General features: G+C 42.4%; 1 protein-coding gene across 2 annotated transcripts in view; it reads right to left on the bottom strand.

Moving 5' to 3' along the window:
* Nucleotides 1–24,986, bottom strand: part of DACH2 (dachshund family transcription factor 2) — a 390,299-nt gene that overhangs the window by 58,504 nt on the left and 306,809 nt on the right. For both annotated transcript variants that reach the window (XM_060756272.2, XM_060756274.2), the window contains 2 exons: nucleotides 14,165–14,300; nucleotides 11,727–11,807 (listed from right to left, as the gene is read on the bottom strand). In XM_060756272.2, coding sequence (XP_060612255.2) covers nucleotides 11,727–11,807; nucleotides 14,165–14,300 — 217 coding nt within the window. The remainder of the gene's footprint in view (nucleotides 1–11,726; nucleotides 11,808–14,164; nucleotides 14,301–24,986) is intronic.

The following is a 24,986-nucleotide window of genomic DNA, read 5'->3' as shown; positions in this document are numbered from 1 at the left end:
AGACAAATTGTAGGTCGTGGCAATTATAGTCTGCGTAATTGGAATACAACATATGTATGTAAAGAATTTTATCTTCCAGAGAGGTTGTGTGGATAGTCCAATAATAATTGGCCCTGTGTGATGTATCGGTGAATAATGCATGCAGATACCAGTAAGGTGGCCTTCTGCAGCTGGCAGATGGTAATTTTGTCAGCGCCAATTGTGTTTAAGTGCAGGCCAAGGTGTTTAGGCACTGCACCCTGTGTGCCGATCACCCCTTGGGACCACCTTTACATATTTTTCCCATGCCGGAAATACAGCTTAATGGCGTAACGTTAGAAAATGTTGGCCATTTCCGCTACCTTGGCAGCCACTTCTCCACCAAAGTCAACATCGACACCAAAATACAACACTGCCTAAGCTCTGTAAGTGCAGCATTTTTCTGAATGAAGCAGAGAGTGTTTGAGGAACGGGACATCCGTAGGGAGACCAAGGTGCTTGTTTATAAAGCTATTGTCCTCCCAACCCTGCTATATGCCTGTGAGACGTGGACAGTCTACAGACATCACATGCAACTCCTGGAACAATTCCATCAGCACAGCCTCCGGAAAACCCTGCAAATCTCTTGGGAAGACAAGCGGACAAACATCAGCGTGCTGGAAGAAGCAAAGACCACCAGCATTGAAGTGATGGTCCTCCGCCATCAGCTCCAATGGACTGGCCACGTTGTCCAGATGCCCAACCACCGTCTCTCAAAGCAGTTGCTCTACTCGGAACTCAAGAACGGAAAACAGAATGTTGGCGGGCAGGAAAAGATATTTAAAGATGGGCTCAAAGCCAACCTCAAAAACTCTGGCATAAACAGTAAGAACTGGGAAGTCCTGGCCCTTGAGCACTCCAACTGGAGGTCAGCTGTGACCAGCAGTGCTGTAGAATTTGAAGAGGCATGAATGGAGGATGAAAGAGAGAAATGTGCCAAGAGGAAGGCGCGTCAACCCAGACCAGGACCGCCTTCCACCTGGAAACCAATGCCCTCACTGCGGGAGAAGATGCAGATCAAGAATAGGGCTCCACAGTCACCTACGGACCCACCAGAACACTGATCCAGGAAGACTATCCTACTTGGCCAATGAGGGATTGACTAAGTAAGTAAGTACATATTATTATTATTATTATTATTATTATTATATTATTATTATTATTATTATTATTATTATTACCCCACTTTTCCTTCAGGTTAGGACCCAAGTGGAGGATTATAATTATATTAATACATTATCAATTGTCGCTGTTATTATTAATAATAATAATAATAATAATAATAATAATAATAATTCTCCCCTCCTGATCTTCCTCCTCTTCATTCTCCAACTGCGGAAGTCTCTTTATCAGCTTGTACTATATAGAACAGCAGACGAGGAAATCATTTGCCTTTTCATCTGCTAGGTCTGAGCCATTTTGTGAAGATGTTTTCTTGCGACTCTTTTTGGGGACAGAATAAAGTCAGGGATTGCCTCTGGGGAAGCAGAAGACATATGTTGATATTTGTAGGCTGCGACTGTAGAAAGCCTGGCTGTTCTTGGACCGCATTCTGTTGAGCGAGTGCTGGAATCATATAAAACAAAATGCCCCGCCAACAACGGAAAAGTTTTAAAGAACGGTTATGTTCCCGCGCCAAACCACTGATCTTTTTTCTTATCTCCCAACTCATTAATTTTTTCACCCCTTGCTCGAAAAAAATAAAATAAAATAGTCCATCTGAAGGATTGTCGATTATTAACTCAACACACATGCCCAAGGAAAGTCTCTCCAAAGTTTCCAAAAGTGACGACAGATGCCAACGCTCTTGAAAGGTGACTTTAAAAAGTGTGAGGACACACAAAACAAAACTTCAAAACAAAAGGCAGAGAGAGAGAAAGAGAGAGACAATTGTGTATGCCAAACACAGGGAAGGAATTAAGGAGTTGTTTACAGACACAAACAGACAACTTGCCACTCATATAATGGAAGGGTTTGGCCAAATCTAAACCCATACTTTACAAATGAATGGAAGGTTTTCCCAGGTAACTATTTTGGCAACATGCATTGGTTCAGGCTGGATCTAAATTGCCATATGATCCAATTTCTGGAACACCTTTCTTGATTTAGACACTATGCTCCTATTGATGCAATCTAGAATCACATTGGCTTCATTAGCTGGTGCATCACACCACTGACGCATTAACATAAAGAGCTGTACATTTCTACCTTCCAACAAAGGATTCCCCCAGGCAGGAAGCAGCCAAGCTTTGAAGCTACAAAACCATTTGATTTAGTGCTAATCAAGCTGGCCAATGGCAACATTCCTACTTGCCTCCAACACACAAGAGTTCTTTCTCCCACCCTGAACATTCCACAGATAAATAAACCCCACTTGCCTAGTCTCCAACAGATCTCACGACCTCTGAGGATGCCTGCCATAGATGTGGGCGAAATGTCAGGAGAGAATGCCATATAGTCTGGAAAACTCACAGCAACCCAATGATTCTGGTCATGAAAGCCTTTGACCACACATTTTTACCTTCGTTCACCCAAACCACAGCACTACAGAATAATAAAATTAGCTGCCCAGAGATAATACCGGAAAAGTGCTTGGAGGAGCAAGACATCTGGTACATCTACACTGTGGAATTAATGCAGTTTCACACCACTTTAACTGCCATGGCTCATAGAATCATAGAATCAAAGAGTTGGAAGAGACCTCATGGGCCATCCAGTCCAACCCCCTGCCAAGAAGCAGGAATATTGCATTCAAATCACTCCTGACAGATAGCCATCCAACCTCTGTTTAAAAGCTTACAAAGAAGGAAGGCCCAATCCTAAGGGATTATTGAAACTGTAGTTTTACCAGGACTTCAGTCTTCTCTATCAAAGAGTGTTGACTCCTCACTAATTACAAATCTATAGCATAGGGTTAGCCATTATCCATGGTTTCACATTGCCATGTGAGGTATGGAAATGTACTGTATGTGTTTTAGTACTGGTCGCTACTTTGAGTCTCTTTAAGAGAGAAAAAGTAGCAGATTTTTTGTGTGAGTGTCAGGAGCGACTTGAGAAACTGGTGTGAGAGAATTGGCCGTCTGCAAGGATGTTGCCCAGGGGATGATCGGATGTTTTACCATGTCCCCGCATGAGAAGCTAGAGCTGACAGATGGGAGCTCACCCTGCTCCCCAGATTCAAACTACCGACCTTTTGGTCAGTCCTGCCGGCACAAGGGTTTAACCCATTGCGCCACTGGAGGCTCCAAAGTAGCAGGTAAATAAATAGAATAATAACAAACCAGCCAGAAGACTTGGTTCCTTTCTTTTTAGTTCCAGCGAAGGATGGATAACATCAGACTTCTTTTCTGGCTCACCAAAGTGAAAGCGTTGGTCAACTACGAGGGCAGGAAATTAAATTTCAACCCGGCAAGGAATACAGCATCTCAGGGAGAAGCTGATGCTTCCTATCGAGCAAAATTCGATCTCCATGAATTTTGATATGAACTCACTGTGTTTCTACCTCCTGGATAAGAACAACTTTACCTTTTAGATTTTGCTGTTCCTGAAAACTGTTTGTACATAAGGTGATCTGAGAACACTTTAAAAATTATCAAATTAGTTTGTTATTAATGCTGATTTAATTTTTTAAGGTTACTAAAGTTGGGTTGTTGTAGGTTTTTCCGGGCTATATGGCCATGTTCTGGAGGCAATTTTTCTCCTGACATTTCGCCTGCATCTATGGCAAGCATCCTCAGAGGTAGTGAGGTCTGTTGGAAGTAGGAAAAATGGGTTTATATATCTGTGGAATGACCAGGGTGAGACAAAGGACTTTTGTCTGCTGGGGCTAGGTGTGAATGTTTCAGCTGATCACCTTAATTTGCATTCAATGGCTTGGAAGTGCCTGGGGGGAATCTTTTGTTGAGAGTGATTTTATGTGCCTGTTTGTTTCCCCTCTGTTGTTTTGCTGTTGTAATTTTTGAGTTTTTTAATCCAACAAATGCTACGTTCAGCAAAGGACAAGAGGGATCCTCTCACCTCTGCAGGAGTCTACCGTGTACCATGCAGCTGTGGACAAGTCTACACAGGGACCACCAAACGCAGCATTGCCCAGACACGCATCAAGGAACATGAAAGGCACTGCAGACGACTTCAACCAGAGAAATCAGCCATAGCAGAGCACCTGATGAACCAACCCGGACACAGCATATTATTTGAGAACACAGAAGTGCTGGACCACTCTCATAACCACCATGTCAGACACAGAGAAGCCATTGAAATCCACAAGCATGTGGACAATTTCAACAGAAAGGGAGAAACCATGAAAATGAACAAAATCTGGCTACCAGTATTAAAATACTCAAAAATTACAACAGCAAAACAACAGAGGGGAAACAAACAGGCACATAAAATCACTCTCAACAAAAGATTTCCCCCAGGCACTTCCAAGCCATTGAATGCAAATCAAGGTGATCAGCTGAAACATTCACATCTAGCTCCAGCAGACAAAAGTCCTTTGTCTCACCATGGTCATTCCACAGATATATAAACCCATTTTTCCTACTTCCAACAGACCTCACTACCTCTGAGGATGCTTGCCATAGATGCAGGCGAAACGTCAGGAGAAAAATTGCCTCCAGAACATGGCCGTATATCTCGGAAAAACCTACAACAACCCAGTGATTCCGGCCATGAAAGCCTTCGACAATACATCGTTACTAAAGTTAATAAGAAAAGTGCCCATGGACTCACAAAATGGCCTACAAAAAGCAGTGAATTAAAATCATACAGAACACTAATAATCAACTGTTAATACAGTTGGTGTTTATTAATTTGTTAAGGATTTTGCTTTTTTTAAAAAAAATGAATTTGGAGTTACAAATTTTCAAAGTCTCAGAGTCCATCTACACTCTGGAATTAATGCAGTTTGACACCACTTTAGCTGCCATGCCTGAATGCTATGGAATCCAGGGAGTTGTAATTTTGCAAAGTGTTTTGCCTTCTCTGCCAAAGAGTGCCTGAACAAACTACAACTCTCAGGATTCCATAGATCCGAGCCATGGCAAAGTGGTATCAAGCTACATTAATTCCTCGGTGTAGACACATCCTTGGTTGCATCTGGTGCATGAGATAGATTAGATAGATATAAATATTTTGTGGAGACAGCAATGCGAGATAAAGGTCAATGAGAAATGGGGTTCAACATGCACAGAGCCACCACTACTACTACTACTACTACTACTACTACTACTACTCTTCCTCCTTCTCCGCCTCCTTTTCTATGTTAAAAGAGAATCAAATTGGCATTCCAACTTCATGTTGCATAGAGATCTAATAATAATAATAATAATAATACTTTATTTATACCCCGCTACCATCTCCCCATGGGACTCGGTTCAGCTTACATGAGGCCGAGCCCACAATACATCAATACAAGCAATAACAGACACAATACAAGGCAATTAAAATAAATCTCATACACAAATAGCATACACATACACATTACAGTGCACATTTAAAATCTATGGCTGGGCCAAATGTAATTAAAGTTTAAAACTAATGCTAGGCATGAACAAGGTAATGGAGATGGGGCGTTAATGGAGACATACAAGCAGTCCTAAATCGGTATAAAGTGCTTTGGAGGACATAATGCTAAGGGTTCATTATTCTGGGAAGGCACACTGGAACAAGCTCCCCCTAAAGACTGCCAGAGTTGGGGCATGCCTGATGTCCTTAGGGAGTGAGTTCCAGAGTCGAGGGGCCACCACCGAGAAGGCCCTCTCTCTCGTCCCCACCAATCACACCTGCGATGCCGGTGGGAACGCGAGCAGGGCCTCTCCAGATGATCAAAGAGATCGTGTGGGTTCGTACACAGAAATGCGGTCACACAGGTAGGCAGGTCCCAAACCGTTCAGGGCTTTGTAGGTAAGAACCTGCACCTTGAATTGGGTTCGGAAAATGAATGGCAGCCAGTGGAGCTCCTTAAACAGGAGGGTTGACTGCTCCCTGTAAGGAGCACCAGTTAACTACCTGGCCGCTGCCCGTTGGACCAGATGAAATTTCCGAGCCATTTTCAAGGGCAGCCCCATGTAGAGCGCATTACAGTAGTCCAATCTGGAGGTGACTAAGGCATGGACAACCCTGGTCAGATCCACCTTCACGAGGTATGGTCGCAGTTGGCGCACGAGTCTTAGTTGTGCAAAGGCCCTCCCGGCCACTACCGATGCCTGAGCCTCAAGCGTAAGTGAGACCACACCTGGAATATTGTATTAGACCACACCTGGAATATTGTGTTAGACCACACCTGGAATATTGTGTCCAATTCTGGGCACCACAATTCAAGAGAGATATTGACAAGCTGGAATGTGTCCAGAGGAGGGCGACCAAAATGATCAAGTGTCAGGAGAACAAGCCCTATGAGGAGCGGCTTAAGGAGCTGGGCATGTTTAACCTGAAGAAGAGAAGGATGAGAGGAGATATAGCCATGTATAAATATGTGAGAGGAAGCCACAGGGAGGAGGGAGCAAGCTTGTTTTCTGCTTCCTTGGAGACTAGGATTCGGAACAATGGCTTCAAACTACAAGAGAGGAAATTCCATCTGAACATGAGAAAGAACTTCCTGACTGTGAGAGCCGTTCAGCAGTGGAACTCTCTGCCGCGGAGTGTGGTGGAGGCTCCTTCTTTGGAAGCTTTTAAACAGAGGCTGGATGGCCATCTGTCAGGGGTGATTTGAATGCAATATTCCTGCTTCTTGGCAGGGGGTTGGACTGGATGGCCCATGAGGTCTCTTCCAAGTCTTTGATTCTATGATGAGTCCAGGAGGACACCCAAATTGCGGACCTGTGACTTCAGGGGGAGAGCAACCCCGTCCAACACAGGTTGCCACCCTATACCCCAGTCCGGTTTACGATCTATCAATACTTGACTACTGAAACTGGACTTTCCACAGGTATAAATGTCACCCCCACTAATTCTAACAGAATGACAAATGCTTTTAAGTTTCATCAAAGTGTAGGCCACTATCTCCCCCTCTGGACTATTTTGCGACCCTGGTACATACTTTTCTGTAATTTGCTCAAAGCCTGGAAAACTCCAAGTTCTAGCAAAGCTGGCACTTTATGGCCTGCAGAGCTATAAATCATTTTTAAAATCATGATGATATTACTCAAACCAGATGTGGAAACATATGCTTGCCAGGCTTGTGCAAACTGCTGACTTGTTATACTTAATAAATGTCGATACTTTTGCAGTAACTACATACAACCTTAATAATAACTTTGGAGACTTTGTAGGGATGGTAATCCTGCTACAACGACTACTATTAATAATATCATAATAATAACATCAGTACAGGAGTTGTAGATAAAGACAAGCTGGCAAGGGTTGAAAAGGTGGAACAGGGCTTAATGTTTTTGTGGAAGGGAGTTGTTTTGTCGCACGCTGGGCCTGTAAAGAATTTCCTTTAGAACAGGACGTGCAACCTTTGCCCAGCGGGAAGCCAGGGGGCCCAAGGAGAAGTTCTCAGAGGTTTTCCACCACAAATGATCTTTAGATGGCTTGTGAAGTATAACAAAGTCCTTTATTAATGAACAATCAAACAGAAACTTTTCTTGTCTTCAATAAAGTTAACCAAATGCTTCCAAGCTTTTATGCAACTGGTGGCTTCCTAAACTTGCCCACGAAGGACAGGCAACTGTCTTCAATAACTTCTTCTTTACTTTAAAGGAAAATCCCCTTTTTAACTTCTCCCAGGCTGACTGTAATCTAACTCTTACTGATGTGGGCTCCGCTACCGGGTCGAACTGCTTCTCGAGCACCGAGCGGACCTACCAGTAAAGGCTTAGATATTCTCCAGCTGGAGTTCTTTGGTTTTCCAAACTGTTACCCTCCGAAATTCTTCAAAGCTTTAGGGCTGTTTCCCTGGAAATCTTTAGAATCTTTGGAGGCTCTTAAGACTGTTCTTCCCCCGGAAAGTCTTAAGGGTTGAAGTTTTTGTACAGGGGAAACTTGCACACAGGCCCGTAGCCAGGATTTCGTTTTTTTTGGGGGGGGGGGGGTAAAAAAATTCAGGGGGGGGTGAGTTTCGGGGGGGGGCTGAGTCTGAGTGAAAGAGGGTCTAGCCTAGCAAACCTTTTGTATCATTACCCCGATACCCCCATGAATATGGGATATATTGAGTATGGTGATCAGATCATGATATGAATAAACATAACAGTTTAAATAATGCACCAGTAAGGCCTTTTCGTGAACCACCATGAGAATTTGGGGGGGGGGGGCTGAAGCCCCTCAAGTCCCCCCTCCCCGGCTACATGCCTGCTTGCACACGTCCTGTACATTAGCTTTCCTTGCTGAGACTAACTAAAAAATGGCTCCCTTCCCTTCCCAATTGCCCTGAGCAAGGGGCGGGACCAAAACTTAATGATGATGGACAGGTGACTTGCCCTACGACTGCACCCAAAGGAAGCCACCTTTCTGCAGAGTCCCTGAAACCTTGGACTGAAAGCAAACATTGAATACAAAGCAAATAAAGTTGGAGCTCCTGGTACAGCCGTGCAAGCACAGGAGCAGAACAAAGATGAATAGTAAATGTTTAAGATATTTGGCTACTTGGGACAGAGGATATGATAGAATCCCATCCAGTCCATTAGAGAATCTGACTGAAGTTTGGTGCATCTATGCTGAAGAATCAATGCAGTTTGTTAACATTTTCATTTCTATGGCTCAGTGCCGTAGAATCCTGCGAGTTGCAGTTTGGTGATGCACTAGCACTCTTTAGTATGGAAAGCTAAATAATAATAACATAATAATAACACTTTACTTATGTTCCACCCTTCTCTCCATGGGGTCTCAGAATGGATTTCAGTACAAACAGATACAGGCAAACATTCAATGCCTTGCTACAATACAATGAGACACACAAAGATAAAGGCTTCTCCTTCCATTTCCGGCTTTGGAGGTGGTGCTCATCTCTGGCTCAGTGAGAGGTGCTGTTCTCTATTTCCAAGCCAAGGACCCTATGTTGTCACCTCCTGGTCATGTGACCAGCATGACTTCTTGGAGCATCTTATGCCTTTCCTGCCAAAGCAGTACCTATTGATGTACTCACACATATTTATTTATTATTTATTTAAAACATTTATATTCTGCCCTTCTCACCCCGCAGCGGACTCAGGGAGGAACACAACATATAGACGGCAAACATTCAATGCTGGGACATAAAACCATAAATATATAGTAAAGGTAAAGGTTTTCCCCTGACATTAAGTCCAGTCATGTCTGACTCTGGGGTGTGGTGCTCATCTCCATTTCTAAGCCAAAGAGCCAGCGTTGTCCATAGACACCTCCAAGGTCATGTGGCCAGCATGACTGCATGGAGCGCCGTTACCTTCCCACCGGAGCAGTACCTATTGATCTACTCACATTTGCATGTTTTCGAACTGCTAGGTTGGCAGAAGCTAGGGCTGACAGCGGAAGCTCACGCCACTCCCTGGAATCGAACCTGCGACCTTTTGGTCAACAAGCTCAGCAGCTCAGTGCTTTAACCCACTACGCCACTGCCCCCCCCCCCATAAATATATACAAACATTTAAATCACTTATATCCACATTAAAAGTTGCTTAAAACACTTTTACATATGCGTTGAACTGCTAGGTTGGCAGGAGCTAATAATAATAATAATTATTATTATTATTATTATTATTATTATTAAACTTTATTTGTACCCCGTTAGCATCTCCCAAAGGACTCGATGCGGCTTACAAAGGCCAAGGCCTCAACACACAATACAACAATACAAAACCTAAGGCAAATTAAAACAATTAAAGCAATATAAAAAACAGGGAATAACAATACACTAAGACACAATAAAACTGGGCCGGGCCAGAGTAATGGGTACAAGATTAAAAGTGCTGATGTGACGGGAGGTATATAAGGCATTATAGGGCAAGTGCAGTGTGCGGTGTGCAGCGATCTTAGTTCTAGTAAAATGCTTGTGGGACTTGGTATTGGAGATCTCCTAATCCGGGAAGGCACATCGGAACAGCCAGGTCTTCAAGCTCTTTCTGAAAACTGCCAATGTAGGGGCCTGTCTAAGATCTTTGGGGAAGATGTTCCAGAGTCGGGGGGCCACCACAGAAAAGGCCCTGTCTCGTGTCCCCACCAAATCTTTATTTATATCCCACCACCATCTCCCCAATGGAGACTCAGAGTGGCTTACATGGGGCCAAGCCCGAATAACATATTACATCAAAATAAAACCAAAACATAAACAACATCATCAAAATTACATGAAAAAAAACCCCATATGAATACAATAACAAAAATAACATTACAATAAACACAGTCGCAGTAACAGTGGGCAGGCCACAGGTACAGGATAAAATGTTAAAAGCTCTAATTAGATAAAAATAGGAGCAAGTTATTTGCAGCTAAGGCTAACATCCCGTCCCACAGATTTGAACTGCCAACCTTCAGGTCAGCAATTCAACAGCACAAGGGTTTAACCCATTGTGCCAGTCCCACCCCCTCCCTCAAGCTTCAGCTTCCATGACATCAAACTGCATTAATTCTTCAAAATAAATGTATCCCTTATTGCACCTCTGGCAAAGGGACAGTCAAACTATCCAGACCATTTCTTGAGGTAACAGGAATTGAATCATGGCTGATCTAAAAGTACTCTCTGAGTTTTACAAGCAAATGGAGATTGAAACTTGCATTTCCCCGATGGTCAAATATTTTGCCCAGAATGACATTGGCGGTCTCAAGACCCATCGAAACTGCTATAAGAACAGGAAACCTACTGTTGGTGGACAGGAAAAGAGATTTAAAGATGGGCTTAAAGTCAAAGTTTAAAACTGTGGTATGGACACCGAGAACTGGGAAGCCCTGGCCCTAGAGTGCTCTAACTGGAGGTCAGCTGTGACCAGTAGTGCTGCAGAATTCGAAGAGGCACGAATGGAGAGCAAAAAGGAGAAACGTGCCAAGAGGAAGGCGCATCAAGCCAACCCTGACCGGGACCGCATACCACCTGGAAACTGATGTCCTCACTGTTGGAGAACATGCGGATCAAGAGTAGAGCTCCACTGCCATCTACGAACCCATCACCAAGACACCAGACATGGAGGACCATCATCCTCGTGCTACAAGGAATCGCCTAAGTAAGTACACTGCTATATAATCCAGTTTCTGAATGCAGATTATCTGCTCTGAACTGGATTATATGGCAATGTAGACTCATATAATGCAGTTCAAAGCAGATCCATTTGATTATATGGCAGTGTAGATCCAACCTCAGACTCTAAGCAAGTAACGTCCTCTGGGCCACAATATTAATGCTGAACCCAGTTTATTATGTTGTCAATCTGTGTGAATAATGTCCCCACAATAAAGCGCTGACACTTTTTGGTCCTTTGTCCATTACTTTAGTGTGTTTATTTCTATGAAGACCTGGATCCGGTGACACTATCTGGACAAGGAAGAAACCCACCAATGTTATCAATTCCACTAGCAGACCATACTGAAAACACTTTTCCCTTCCAAAGATGGATGGCAATGTCCAGGAAATATTTTCAGCAAATTAAAATACCAAAACGAATGGACGCCCGACTATTGTGGTCATTTGTCTGTAGACGCAAAACAGAGCAGGGAAATGGCACTTGTTTCAAAACACACAAAGGTACAATAGATCCATGGAGCCCTTTGGACATGACAAAAATAAGAGGAAAACATACCTTTTTCCTTTGGGAGTTTCTTGGGATTGAGCCCAACTTCTGGGTGCATAGGTTCTCCTTCTCTTATATTTGATAATATACCTGGAAGGAAGTTGGGAGGAAAAGATTGAACTTCAAATGTGAACTCCAAATTTACCCAAAATTATTAGAAAAATTCATGGACACGTACACTTGAAATGCCAATTACAGATATTATCAGTAGATCAGGGATCAGAACTGCATTTTGTGGTGCATCTATCAAAGACTGTCCGTTTATTATATTTATGGTAATTTCATTAATTTCACTGGTTTTCCTTAGTAGGACAATATTCAAAGGTGGCTTTGCCTCTGAAATATAGACTGCAAAATGTAATGTTCCTTTATAGTCTCCCTTCCAAGTCTGAATCAGGCCTGACCCAGCTTAACTTATAACAGTGGTTCTCAACCTTCCCAATGCTGTGACCCCTTAATACAATTCCTCATGTTGTGGTGACTCCCAACCATAACATTATTTTCAGTTGCTACTCCATAACTGTCATTTTGCTATTGTTATGAATCGTAATGTAAATATCTGATATGCAGGATGTGTTTTCATTCACTGGACCAAATTTGGCCCTGATTTAAATACTATTTGGTTGGGGGAGGGGGAGATTGATTTTGTCATTTGGGAGTTGTAGTTGCTGGGACTGATAGTTCAACTACAATCAAAGAGCATTCTGAACCCCACCAATTGGGGGTTGACCCAAACATCTCACACAGAAACCAAACTTGGCACACAGAACTCACATGACCAACAGAAAGTACTAGAAGGGTTTGGTGGGCATTGACCTTGAGTTTTGGAGTTGTAGTTCACCTACATCAATGGTTCTCAACCTTCCCAATGCTGTGACCCCTTAATACACTTCCTCATGTTGTGGTAATCCCCAGCCATAACATTATTTTCATTGCTACTTCATAACTGTAATTTTGCTACTGTTATGAATCGTAATGTAAATATCTGATATGCAGGATGTGTTTTCATTCACTGGACCAAATTTGGCCTCGATGTACCCAAATATGAATATTGGTTGGTTGGAGGGGATTGATTTTGTCATTTGGGAGTTGTAGTTTCTGGGATTTATAGTTCAAGTACAATCAAAGAGCATTCTGAACTCCAACAACGATAGAACTGAACCAAACTTGGTACACAGAACTCCCATGATCAACAGAAAATACTGGAAGGGTCTGGTAGGCATTGACCTTGAGTTTTGGAGTTGTAGTTCACCTACATCCAGAGAGCACTGTGGACTCAAACCATGACAGATCTGGACCAAACTTGCCACGGATACTCAATAAGCCCAAATGTGAACACTGGTGAAGTTTGGGGAAAACAGACCTTGACATTTGGGAGTTGTAGTTGCTGGGATTTATAGTTCAACTACAATCAAAGAGCATTCTGAAGTCCACTAATGATAGAATTGGGCCAAACTTCCCACATAGAACCTCCATAACCAACAGAAAATACTGTGTTTTCTGATGGTCTTTGGAGACCCCTCTGACACCCCCCTTGCAACCCCCCCCCAAGGGTCCCAACCCCCAGGTTGAGATGAGATCTGGTTATCTTGAGGGTATTTAAGCCCTCCTTGGAGCAGACCATTGTTCAAATGGAGTTTTACGTCCGCCGCAAAGCAAAAATCCCACTCATTCTTGAGCAAAGAGCAAATGGGATACGCAGACAAGTGCAAACTGACAGTGAGCTGAAAAAAGGAATTCCTCTGAAATATCCACATTAACTAATTAACAAGATGGATTCCCAGAAATAATTTCAGATGAAAAATGCTTTTAATAGACCAGAGGATTTAAAGAATGGGTAATTATCTGCAATTCTTCTCACTTAACAGAGAGATAGCGATGGCGAGATGGTTAACAACCCAGACTGATGGATGGCAGCTCAAAACCAATAATCTGTGCCATCAAGAGAGCCTGCTTTGATAAAGGAACACCTGCAAACTCACACGCGGATGTGGCAGCTTTAAGACGTTGGAACGGCATCGTTTCGTTGCCTATTACCATTAAAGCATTACTGTCTTTCCACTTAACAGATTACGGATTTAATTTCAAAGAAAACAGTTCTTAAAGAAACATTTTAAAACATAATTTTTTTAAATTTCAGGGACAGTTGTGCTCCATGAAATGGTGTGGGTAAACAGTGATGGAGAGAATATTTAAAGACTTGAAGAAGAAAAACAAAACAAAAAAGAGGTGTGTTGTTGAAGGCTTTCAAGGCTGAAGCATTGGGTTGCTGTGAGTTTTCTGGCCAGTATGGCCATGTTCCAGAAGCATTCTCTCCTGATGTTTTGCCCACATCTATGGCATGCATCCTCAGAGGTTGTGAGATCTGTTGGACACCAGGCAAGTGGTACTGTATAACTAAAGGAAAACTATAGCAAAAAGTTCTAATATAAGCAAACGGCACCAACCGATTCTGTCTGGTGTGTTGTCAAGCTGGGATGGGGAACTGGAAACGCTGCTGCTCTGATGTGAAGAAGGATGGCTCCCAGGCCGCTGACTCTCTTCCACAGATGGAACAGGTGAAGGGCTGTCTTGAATCCTCTCCTACGAAAAGAAGAAACATATCAGAAGACAGGAAGGGAGTGAGGGAGTGAAGGTAGGCTCCCCACATAGGCACCAACTTTGGCATCAACACCAGAAAAACAATGTCTCAAGTGCGTCAGAAGAAAGTTCAGTAAGGTTAGAAGTATCTAAAGAAAAACCCATGAAATGTATGGGGTCGCCATAAGTCAACAGGGGTCTTGAAGGCACACACATGTTAAAAAGAGACATGGCTTGGTGGATACGGAGCAAAAGGGCCTTGAGAACCCATCTTATTGTCACTACACATACCCCTATTTACTCAAATCTAATGCTCACCTTTTCTGGCTAAATTACCTTGCTAGAAACAATATCATATGAAAGATGACTGGCACAACCTGGGGATCATTACCAGACACAGTGAAGACATCTGCCCTTGTGCTTTGCTACTCTGCTGCTGAGTATGCATACCCAGTGTGGAACACATCTCACAACGCTAAAACAGTAGATGTGGCTCTTAATGAGACATGCCGCATTATCACGGGGTGTCTGCGCCCTACACCACTGGAGAAATTACACTGTTTAGCCAGTATTGCATCACCTGATATCTGCCAGGAAGTAGCAACCAATAGTGAAAGGACCAAGGCAGTGATATCTCCAGCTCATCCCTTGTTTGGGTATCAGCCAGCACGTCAACGACTTAAATCAAGAAATAGTTTTCTAAGATCTACAGAGACACTCGTTGGAACACCCCAGCAAGCGAGAGTCCAAAAGTGGCCGGCTCAAACCCAGAACCTCAATCAATGGCTGATACCAAATGAGAAAACTGGGTGACTTGGAAGGCGCTGAACAGACTGTGCTCTGGCACCACAAGATGCAGAGCCAACCTTAAGAAATGGGGCTCCAAAGTGGAATCCATGACATACGAGTGTGGAGAAGAGCAAACTACAGACCATCTGCTGCAACGCAACCTGAGCCCTGCCACATGCACAATGGAGGACCTTCTTAGAGCAACACCAGAGGCACTCTAAGTGGCCAGCTACTGATCAAAGGACATTTAATAAAATACCAAGCTTGCAAACTTTATGTTATGTTTGTTTGTTAGAAATGCAATACAACTGTTTGGTTTGCTCCTGACATGACAAATAAATAAACAAATAACCTTGAAAAAATTAGGGTGTGCATTAGATTACTATCATTCTGCCATCCTAGTGCTGAGCCAAAGCAAAAGGAGAAGCTTCTTCGAAGCACCTGGAGCTTCTATTTGAGGGACATCGTCTCTAAATTCATGGCCATGGCTGTTGGATCATGGGATTTGTAGTTTTGTCGAAGGTTTTCATGGCCGGAATCACTGAGCTGTTGCAGGTTTTTTGGGCTGTATCTCTGAGGATATCTGCCATAGATGCAGGCGAAATGTCAGGAGAAAATGCCATACAGCCCGAAAAACCTACAACAACCCAGATTTGTAGTTTGTTGAGGCATCAGCATTCTTTGGCGAGAAGGTCAAGGCCTTGTAAAACTACAGCTACCATAGCCTTGAATCAAGGCAATCAAAGTGGATTCATTCTGCTGCAGAGATGCATGACACAGTTTTCTTTTCATTGCTGAGCACTTTAGTGTTATAAAACATTTTTTTGTAAGGAAGGTATTCTAAGAATGAAGCAAATATAATGGCCAAATTACAAAGAGTGCCCTTTTGGCCACTGTGCATTACATTTGGAAGTGGTTTTTGGGGGGTTTCGGGGTTTTGAAAACTGAGATGCGCATTAGATTCGATGGCGCATTAAACTTGAGCAAATATGGTCATATATATACACTGTGTGGCCATCGAGAAAGAGACGATGGCAGTAGATTTCTCCCCATGTCTTCTCACTAAGTTTGTTTACTACCCAAGCAAATCCAAAACATGAGAGAAAGGGGAGATGTGTATCTGTCATGCGCCAAAGAGTGCAGAGCCCCATTTCTTTAGAGCAGTGGTTCTCAATCTAGAGAACCACTAGAGAAGCAGAGAGAGTTTGAGGACCGGGACATTTGTAGGGAGACCAAGGTGCCTGTTTATAAAGCTATTGTCCTCCCAACCCTGCTATACGCCTGTGAGACGTGGACTATCTACAGATGTCACATGCAACTCCTGGAACGATTCCATCAGCATTGCCTTCGAAAAATCCTGCAAATCTCTTGGGCATCAGAAGGTCCAATGTTTTTGAATATTTACATAAAACTGTAATTTAAGATAACTGTCCAACTCTGATGAAACCATTATTTTCATCTTCTTCAATGTAAATGTGCTTATGTATCCTTGCAATAATAATAAAGAGAATAAGAAAATATATGTAATAACTTATTAATAAAATAAATTATTACATTTATTATTATTATTGATCAAAATAACGTAAATGTAGTAATAAGAGTTATAATAGAGTAAAATAATAAATGTAAATAACAAATGTAATAACAATAATAAAGTAAAACGATACATGTAATAATACTAATAGAGTAAAATTATACATGTATTACAAATAATAACGATAACAGAGTAAAATAATAAATAACCTTGACTCGAGTATAAGCCGAGGGGGACTTTTTCAGCCTAAAAAAAGAGCTGAAAAACTAGGCTTATACTTGAGTATATACAGTAAGTTCCACACAATTAAACAGGAAATAACACTTTCACAACAGGAACAGGTTATTTTTCAAATTTGGTTACATAGTATAATCAAACACACAAAAAGATTTCTAACTTGGCCACGGTGGTACACGCTCTGGTCACATCCCGCCTTGACTACTGCAACGCTCTCTACGTGGGGCTGCCTTTGAAGACGGCCCGGAAGTTTCAGCTAGTCCAGCGTGCGGCAGCCATGTTACTAACAGGAGCGGGACGCAGGGAGCATACAACGCCCTTGTTGTTCCAGCTCCACTGGCTGCCGATCTGCTACCGGGCCCAATTTAAGGTGCTGGTGTTAGCCTACAAAGCCCTAAACGGTTCCGGCCCAAAATACCTTTCGGACCGCATCTCGGCCTATGAGCCCACAAGGGCCTTGAGATCGTCTGGGGAGGCCCTTCTCTCGATCCCGCCTGCCTCACAGGCACGTCTGGCGGGGACGAGAGAGAGGGCCTTCTCGGTGGTGGCCCCCCGGCTGTGGAACTCCCTCCCTGTTGACATCAGACAGGCGCCCTCCCTTATGTCTTTCCGTAAGAGTCTAAAGACATGGCTATTTGAGAAGGCATTTAACTGAGTGCTACATTAAGTGGTAATGACGACTGGAACGGAATATGGACTACGAGATGGGTTATGATTCTACGATGAGACGAAGCGGATTATTTAGTGTAATTATATTAGTGTGGTATTATTGATATGTTGATATTTCGTTATGGCTTTATTGTAAATTGTCTTTTATATGTTGTACACCGCCGTGAGTCGCCCTAGGGCTGAGAACGGCGGTCAACAAATGCAGCAAATAAATAAATAAATAAATAAATAAATAAATAAATAAACTTCCTAAATAGTTTTTATTCTATTAACTCAGGGGAGGGACAAGAGAGAGGAAGAAAGGGTTGCTTTCCTCAGGAGATGCAGGCAAAAGCAAACTGCTGCAGCCTCACAGTTCATCTGAATTTCTTTGGTTATCTTGGCCACACTCTTGTGTTGCTTGGCCACATGTGTCCCAGATTTCACCTGTGGAACATTGCATGGTATGTGTTAAATCCAGATCAGAGTGGGGAAGGCCAACCCAAATTGGTTGGCAATCTAGCCTTGGAGCAAAGACCACTTGGCTTGGTCCACTCATTCATTGCCGGACTCTCTTTGGCTGCCGATTTGTGTTTTCCATGTCGAAGCTTGGCTTCCTTGCCTGTTTCGGGGTCGCCTTCCAGCTGGCTACAGAGGCAGCTCTAGAACAGAAGTTCCTAATTGCAATATGTGGTGTTTGCCTCTTCTAAACACACTGCACATAAATGTGTGCGGAACATGGCTTGAAATGTGTTTTTAATAGCAGAGTTATTGGATAGTCAATACTAAGTCAACCTCAAAATCATGTAACAGATGCGTGTCTATTTTACAGTGGTTAATTGTCAACAGACAGGCCTTTGTATCTAATTATCTCTTATTTAATGAACACACAATAACTAATAAAACTTAAAACAGAAGCATTTAATTGCAGCACCATCAACCTACTAATTAAAAATATTTGTGGAGCTTAAATAGTAATCTATTTTAGTCCTTTTATGCCTCAGTGTCTTGGGGGCATTTTTGATTTGAATCGCCTTGAAGCAAACATTGGGTCATTTTCCTGGATATTACTGAAGACATGTTGACTGAATTGGATAAAATAAAGAAAAAAGAGGGAACAAGGCATTTTTCTCAGTGCTAAAAATAGTCTAAGGCTTGCAAGGCTTAGAACAACAAAGGATCAGAGAGAGCAGGAAAAAAGCAATGTTTGATGCTTTCCTATATGTTGCATAAGAAAACGATGCTTTTTCGTTAACCCGAAGGCTACATTTGCACGCAGCTTGTTTCTTCCAGTTCCTCAATGAAACCATTGAATGAACCAAAAGGGTTGGATTAAGATTCTTGTTGTTAATGGCTTTTAGGATCCTGGTTTGTTCCTCCCAAACAAGCTGGGGTTCACAAACGAAGTTACAATCTATTGACAAAGGCTTTCATGGCCGGAATCACTGGGCTTTTGTAGGTTTTTCAGGCTGTATGGCCATGTTCTAGATCTAGAAGCATTATCTCCTGATGTTTTGCCTGCAACTGTGGCAAGCACCCTCAGAGAATGCTTGTCACAGCTGCAGGCGAAACATCAGGAGATAATGCTTCTAGAAAATGGCCAAACAGCCCGAAAAACCTACAAAAACCCAGAAGTTACAAATCCTGACTTTAAATGGAGACGTAAGCCAAGTTTGATTGACATAATAAAAATCTTTTCCATTTTCCGAAATATCTAATTTGTCCTTTCATTTAAATGCAATCTAAACCATACACAACATAACATACACTTTACCCACATTAGTAAAGGTAAAGGTTTCTCCTGACATTAAGTCCAGTTGTGTCCAACTCTCATGGTTGGTGCTCATCTTAATTTCTAGGCCGAAGAGCCGGCGTTGTCCGTAGACACACCTCCAAGGTCATGTGGCTGGCATGACTGCATGGAGCACCGTCACCTTCCCGGCGGAGTGGTACCTATTGATCTACTCACATTTGCATGTTCTCGAGCTGCTAGGTTGGCAGAAGCAGGGGCTGACAGCGGGAGCTCACACCACTTCCCGGATTCGAACTTGCAACCTTTCAGTTAGCAAGTTTAGCAGGTCAGTAGTTTAACCCACTGTGCTACCAGGAGCGGAGCTTCACATTACTCACATTAAAAACAGTTAAAATACATTAAAACAATTTGCCATTTCATGTCGTCCTCCAAATGAATCCATAGCTGACAGTTCAACAGTCCGTCAAAACCGTCATCACTCCATTGCTGTCAGCTAAAACTACTCTGTTAAAACCATCTATTCTGCAAACGCTTGAGGACAGAATCACACTTACAGAGACCTAGAGATGAACAAGTCTGTAAATAATAAAATCTGCAAAACCCAATTTTGCAATTGTGGAGGCACAGAATGAAAACAAACTAGGAGAGGCAGTAGCAGTTTGCTTTTCGCATAGTCAGCAGGGAAAGGCAAGACTTTGTCCCATCTGGTGTTCTCCATCCTGATGCGTTAACTGAGTCCTTTGGCACATTTGCAGCAACTGAGGACGAAGGGGGGGAAATGAGAGGAGGAGAGGGAAAACTGGGACATTTTAAAAACAGCTTAAAAAGTGGGATTACAGAGAATTAATGGAGATTACTGGCTCAAAATTGGGACACTTAGAGGGCATGAATATAGGCAGAGGCCCTTGCCAGAATGAAAGGCAATTGCGACGATGGTTCGCCGTAATATATGCAAGCGGTTTCATCTTTGCACGTAAACAGATCCATTTTTCAGCCCCGTAATCAGTATGCATCTATTAAGCTACTTAACAGCAATGAGCCGTGGTTCATTAGGCAGCTACTGTTGTGTCCCCGTCTAGTTAAAATTTCACAGCAAGTTAATCTATTTTATTACAAATGAGAACGCAAGCAATAATGTCCCCGCCGTTTGCCAAACACAGGGTTAACGGGATTTGCCACAAATCAGAGAGGACGTTCCAATAGGAAAATGGTAAAGCGCAGGACCTCAACATCTTCTACCTTGATGACTTCATTTTGCCATTTGTGAATCTTAACAACCCTCTATCACTCTCCATATATTTCAGTTTACTTCTGTTGAAAATAACTGTTGTTCCACCAGCCAAATAAACTTGTTTTTTCTGGAGAACACAGTGCCTTCCCATCCGCTCAGCAGAAACACAAGAGGATGCTTGAGACTAAAATGTCATTGTTATTCCTTAGTCAAAGGGTGCATCTACACTCAGAATCAATGGAGTTTGACACCACTTTAATTGCCAAATCCCATTATATACTGTGGTGTCAAAAATGCAATCCCTTATATACAATCTATGGATTTCCAAGAAGTGATTGGTTGAGTTAGTAGATACAACATCTGTGGATACAGAGGGCCAACTGGAGTATTTATGACCTCCTTTCATCCACAAAACTGGGACTGAAGTGTCTTACAAATTAAAAAATAATTATGTTTAAAGATAATTTGAAAAGGCATCAAAACACAAGTAACATGCTAAAATAGTGTTTGCATCTATATAAATAAAAGGCTATGTTCGTTTGTGGGATTAACATAACTCAAAAAGCACTGGATGAATTGCTGCCAGATTTGGCCACAAGACACCTAATAACCCAAGGAGTGACCATCACTCAAAAAATTCTGGAAGGGTTTGGTGGGCACTGACCTTAGTTTGTGAGTTGTAGTTCACCTACATCCAAAGAGCACTGTGGCCTCAAACAATGATGGATCTGGACCAAACTTGGCATGAATATTCAATATGCCCAAATGTGAACACTGGTGGACTTTGGGGAAAATAGACCTTGACATTTGGGAGTTGTAGTTGCTAGGATATATAGTTAACCTACAATCAAAGAGCATTCTGAACTCCACCAACGATGGGATTGAACCAAATGTGGCATACAGGACTCCCATGACGAACAGAAACACTAGAAGAGTTTGGTGGGCATTGACCATGAGTTTGGGAGTTGTAGTTCACCTACATCCAGAGAGCATTGTGGATTCAAAGAATGATGGATCTGGACCAAATTTGGCTTGAATATTCCATATGCCCAAATATGATCACAGATGGAGTTTGAGGAAAATAGACCTTGACATTTGGGAGTTGTAGTTATTGGGATTTATAGTTCACCTACAATAAAAGAGCATTCTTAACCTCACCGATGACAGAATTGGGGCAAACTTCCCACACCGAACCCCCATGACCAACAGCAAATACTTAAGGCCATCCAGTCCAACTCCCTTCACCAGGGCAAGAAAACGTAATCAAAGCCCTCCTGACAAAGAGCCATCCAGCCATAGATATAGATAGATAGATATGATTCACACACAGATTTGAAAGGGACCCCTAAAGAAGGACAATTATATGTTGCATGTTCCAGAGTAGGCAAACCAGACAAAGAAGCTTGTAAACAAGCTTTATGCTTGTTTACCCACAAGCATAAAGAAACTACATATATTAGAAACCAACACTTTCTCATTACTTTATTTTCCAGATCACCAGACTGGGCCACAGCAACGTGTGGCAGGGGATGGCCAGTCTAAAATAAGAAACAATATAAAACCAGTACAGGCCTCTTTTAAAAGCCCTTCTCTTGAAAATCTTCAATTCTCTTATTGTTTGTCATCAAATCAATTGCAATTTTAGGAATTTTATAAAGGGGTTTTGGTTTTTTTGCATTTAATATTTTTGCAAAATTTGGGCATTTTCTGAAGTGGTGTTTCTTGCAACAGATGCCAAGAGTGGAAATGTGTTTGCTACTCCATCTGAAACCCAGGTTCTGACATTTTACTCTTTTGTTTCTAGGTCCCAGGATCCCCTAACCAGCACAGCCAATTGCAGGAGGTCTGTGGGAATTTCAGTCTTGGCCCCTTTGGAGACATGAGTTGGAATCATGCAATCAAAGTTATAATTTGAAGCAATTCTGAGTGCAGTTGGAAATGTACTAACTCTGACTTCAAAGCAAAACCTTAGACCACAGCTTTTCAAATGGTGTGTAAGGACACACTAGTGTGTCACCTGAAAAACGCTCCTCTCCCCCAAACAAAGGCAGGACTGAGGAGAGTGAAGAAATTAAAGAAGGGACTCCCAATGGGCATGTAGTCCAACCCCAGACAGGAAGACACAAAGCACCCCCAACAGATGGCCATCCAGCTTCATTTCAAAAACCACCAGAGAAGGATACTCCACTGGACTCCACGGCAGTCTATACTTCGTTAATTGGAAGAGACCCCTAAAGGAAATCTACTTCAACCAACTTCAACCAGCCATATGTGTATATATAGACACATACATAAATATACTGACATTTTGGTCATTTTCCCTTTATACTTCTTACATCCTGTGGTTGACTTGTGTAGTTCCCTCTATTGCCGCTCCTTGAAGTTCATCATTACCAACAAACTTGGAAGTCCCTGAACAGACTCAGAAGTGAAGTGGGCAGATTAAAAGACAACACTACCTAAAAGAATCATCCACCTTGTGTGACTGTGGAGCAGAACAGACAACTCCGCATCTGTATGCTTGTCCGCAATGTCCTGCCTCATGTACAGAGGAAGAATTGTTTGAGACTGCAGACAATGCGACCGCTGTTGCCCATTTTTGGTCAAACAATGTTTAGCCATTTTTATTTTTATCAGTTTAATATGAATTTATGCAATGCTTTTGATACAAAATAAATAAAATAACACATTTTCTTTTCTTAATTAGAAACTGATCCTTTTTAGTGGTAATTATGGTAGCTCAATCAACAAATTATACAAATTATAACAGGTACCTACACTTAAACAGCAACAGCACTCCGCTTCTGTAGTGATTAAACCTCTCCGGAGGTTTGTAAACAAGAGGCTGGATGGCAATCCAAGAGAGCTTTCATTGTGCTTTCCTACCTGGCTGAAGAGAGATTGGATGAGATGCCCTCTGAGGGTCTCTTCCAACTCTAGTGAAAGATAGACTGAATATAAATAAAGTGTATTATTATTATTATTATTATTATTATTATTATTATTATTATTATTTGAAACACAACAAGATGAGTCCACAGCAGACAAGATCACTTTGCTGTCTGTTGTATTGGATCACACGTCGGACACTTCCCAAGTCTCTAGGACTGTGTGATGTATCGGCGAATGATGCATGCAGATCCCAGTAAGTTGGCCTTCTGCAGCTGGCAGATGGTAATTTTGTCAGTGCCGATTGTGTTTAAGTGCAGGCCATGGTCTTTAGGCACTGCACCCAGTGTGCCGATTACCACTGGGACCACCCTGACTGGCTTGTGCCAGAGTCTTTGCAATTCGATCTTTAAATCCTCATATCGTGTCAGCTTTTCCAGTTGTTTCTCTTCAATCCTGCTGTCGCCTGGGATTGCGACATCGACAATCCATACTTTGTTTTTTTAACACGATCGTGATGTCAGGAGTCTTGTGCTCCAAAACTCTGTCTATCTGAATCCGGAAGTCCCAGAGTAGCTTGATGTGTTCATTTTCTGTAACTTTTTCAGGATTGTGATCCCACCAGTTCTTTGTCACAGGCAGATGATATCTGTGGCACACATTCCAATTAATCATCTGAACAACAGTGTTATGCCTCCGCTTGTAGTCTCTCTGTGCGATCTTCTTGCAGCAGCTGAGGATGTGATCTATTGTTTCATCTGCTTCCTTGCAGAGTCTACATTTGGGATCTGTGGTCGTCGACTTTTCAATTTTAGCTTTGATGGCATTTGTTCTAATGGCTTGTTCTTGGGCTTCCAGAATTATTATTATTATTACTTTGATTGTGTTCTTCCTGCATGGCAAAGGGCTGAACTTGATGGCCCATGTGGTCTCTTCCAATTCTATGACTCACATAGACCTTAGATAAGGATTGACCCTTATGTACTGGGTGTCTCCTTTTCTAGAAGTTTTTGAACAGAGGCTGGATGGCTGTCTGTTGGGAGGGCTTTGACTGTGTCTCCCCACCTGGCTAAAAGGGCTTGGACTGGATGTCAGACAATTCATTTATTTATTTATTTACTAGTACACTTGTATACCGCTAATATCTCAGCCTAAATCGGCGACTCATTGCGGTTTACAACATTTAAAAACAACAATATTCAGATTAAAAATATAAAACACAAATACATATACAATACACAGTATTGGGCCACCAATACAGACCAAAGCATCTCTTAATTAAAATCATAATCCAATTTCGTTGTCAGTGATTGCCAGTCCATGATCAGAAACTTCATCGCATCGGATTAGCCGAATGCCTGTTCAAACATCCATGTCTTCAGTTTTTTTCGAAATACCATCAGCGAGGAGGCTGATCTTATCTCTACAGGGAGGGCATTCCAAAGCCGCGGGGCCACCACAGAAAAGGCCCTGTCTCTCGTTCCCGCCAGCCGCACCTGTGAAGCAGGTGGGATAGAGAGTAGGGCCTCTCTATCCTGTTTTTGGGAGTGGAGAAGGGGGGAGCATTTTTCATGTAACACACCTGCGGACTAAAGGCGACACTAATGT

Source organism: Anolis sagrei, chromosome 10 (assembly GCF_037176765.1).
Source record: "Anolis sagrei isolate rAnoSag1 chromosome 10, rAnoSag1.mat, whole genome shotgun sequence".
Classification (NCBI taxonomy): Eukaryota; Metazoa; Chordata; class Lepidosauria; order Squamata; family Dactyloidae; genus Anolis; species Anolis sagrei.
This window is presented reverse-complemented; position numbering and strand designations above follow the sequence as displayed.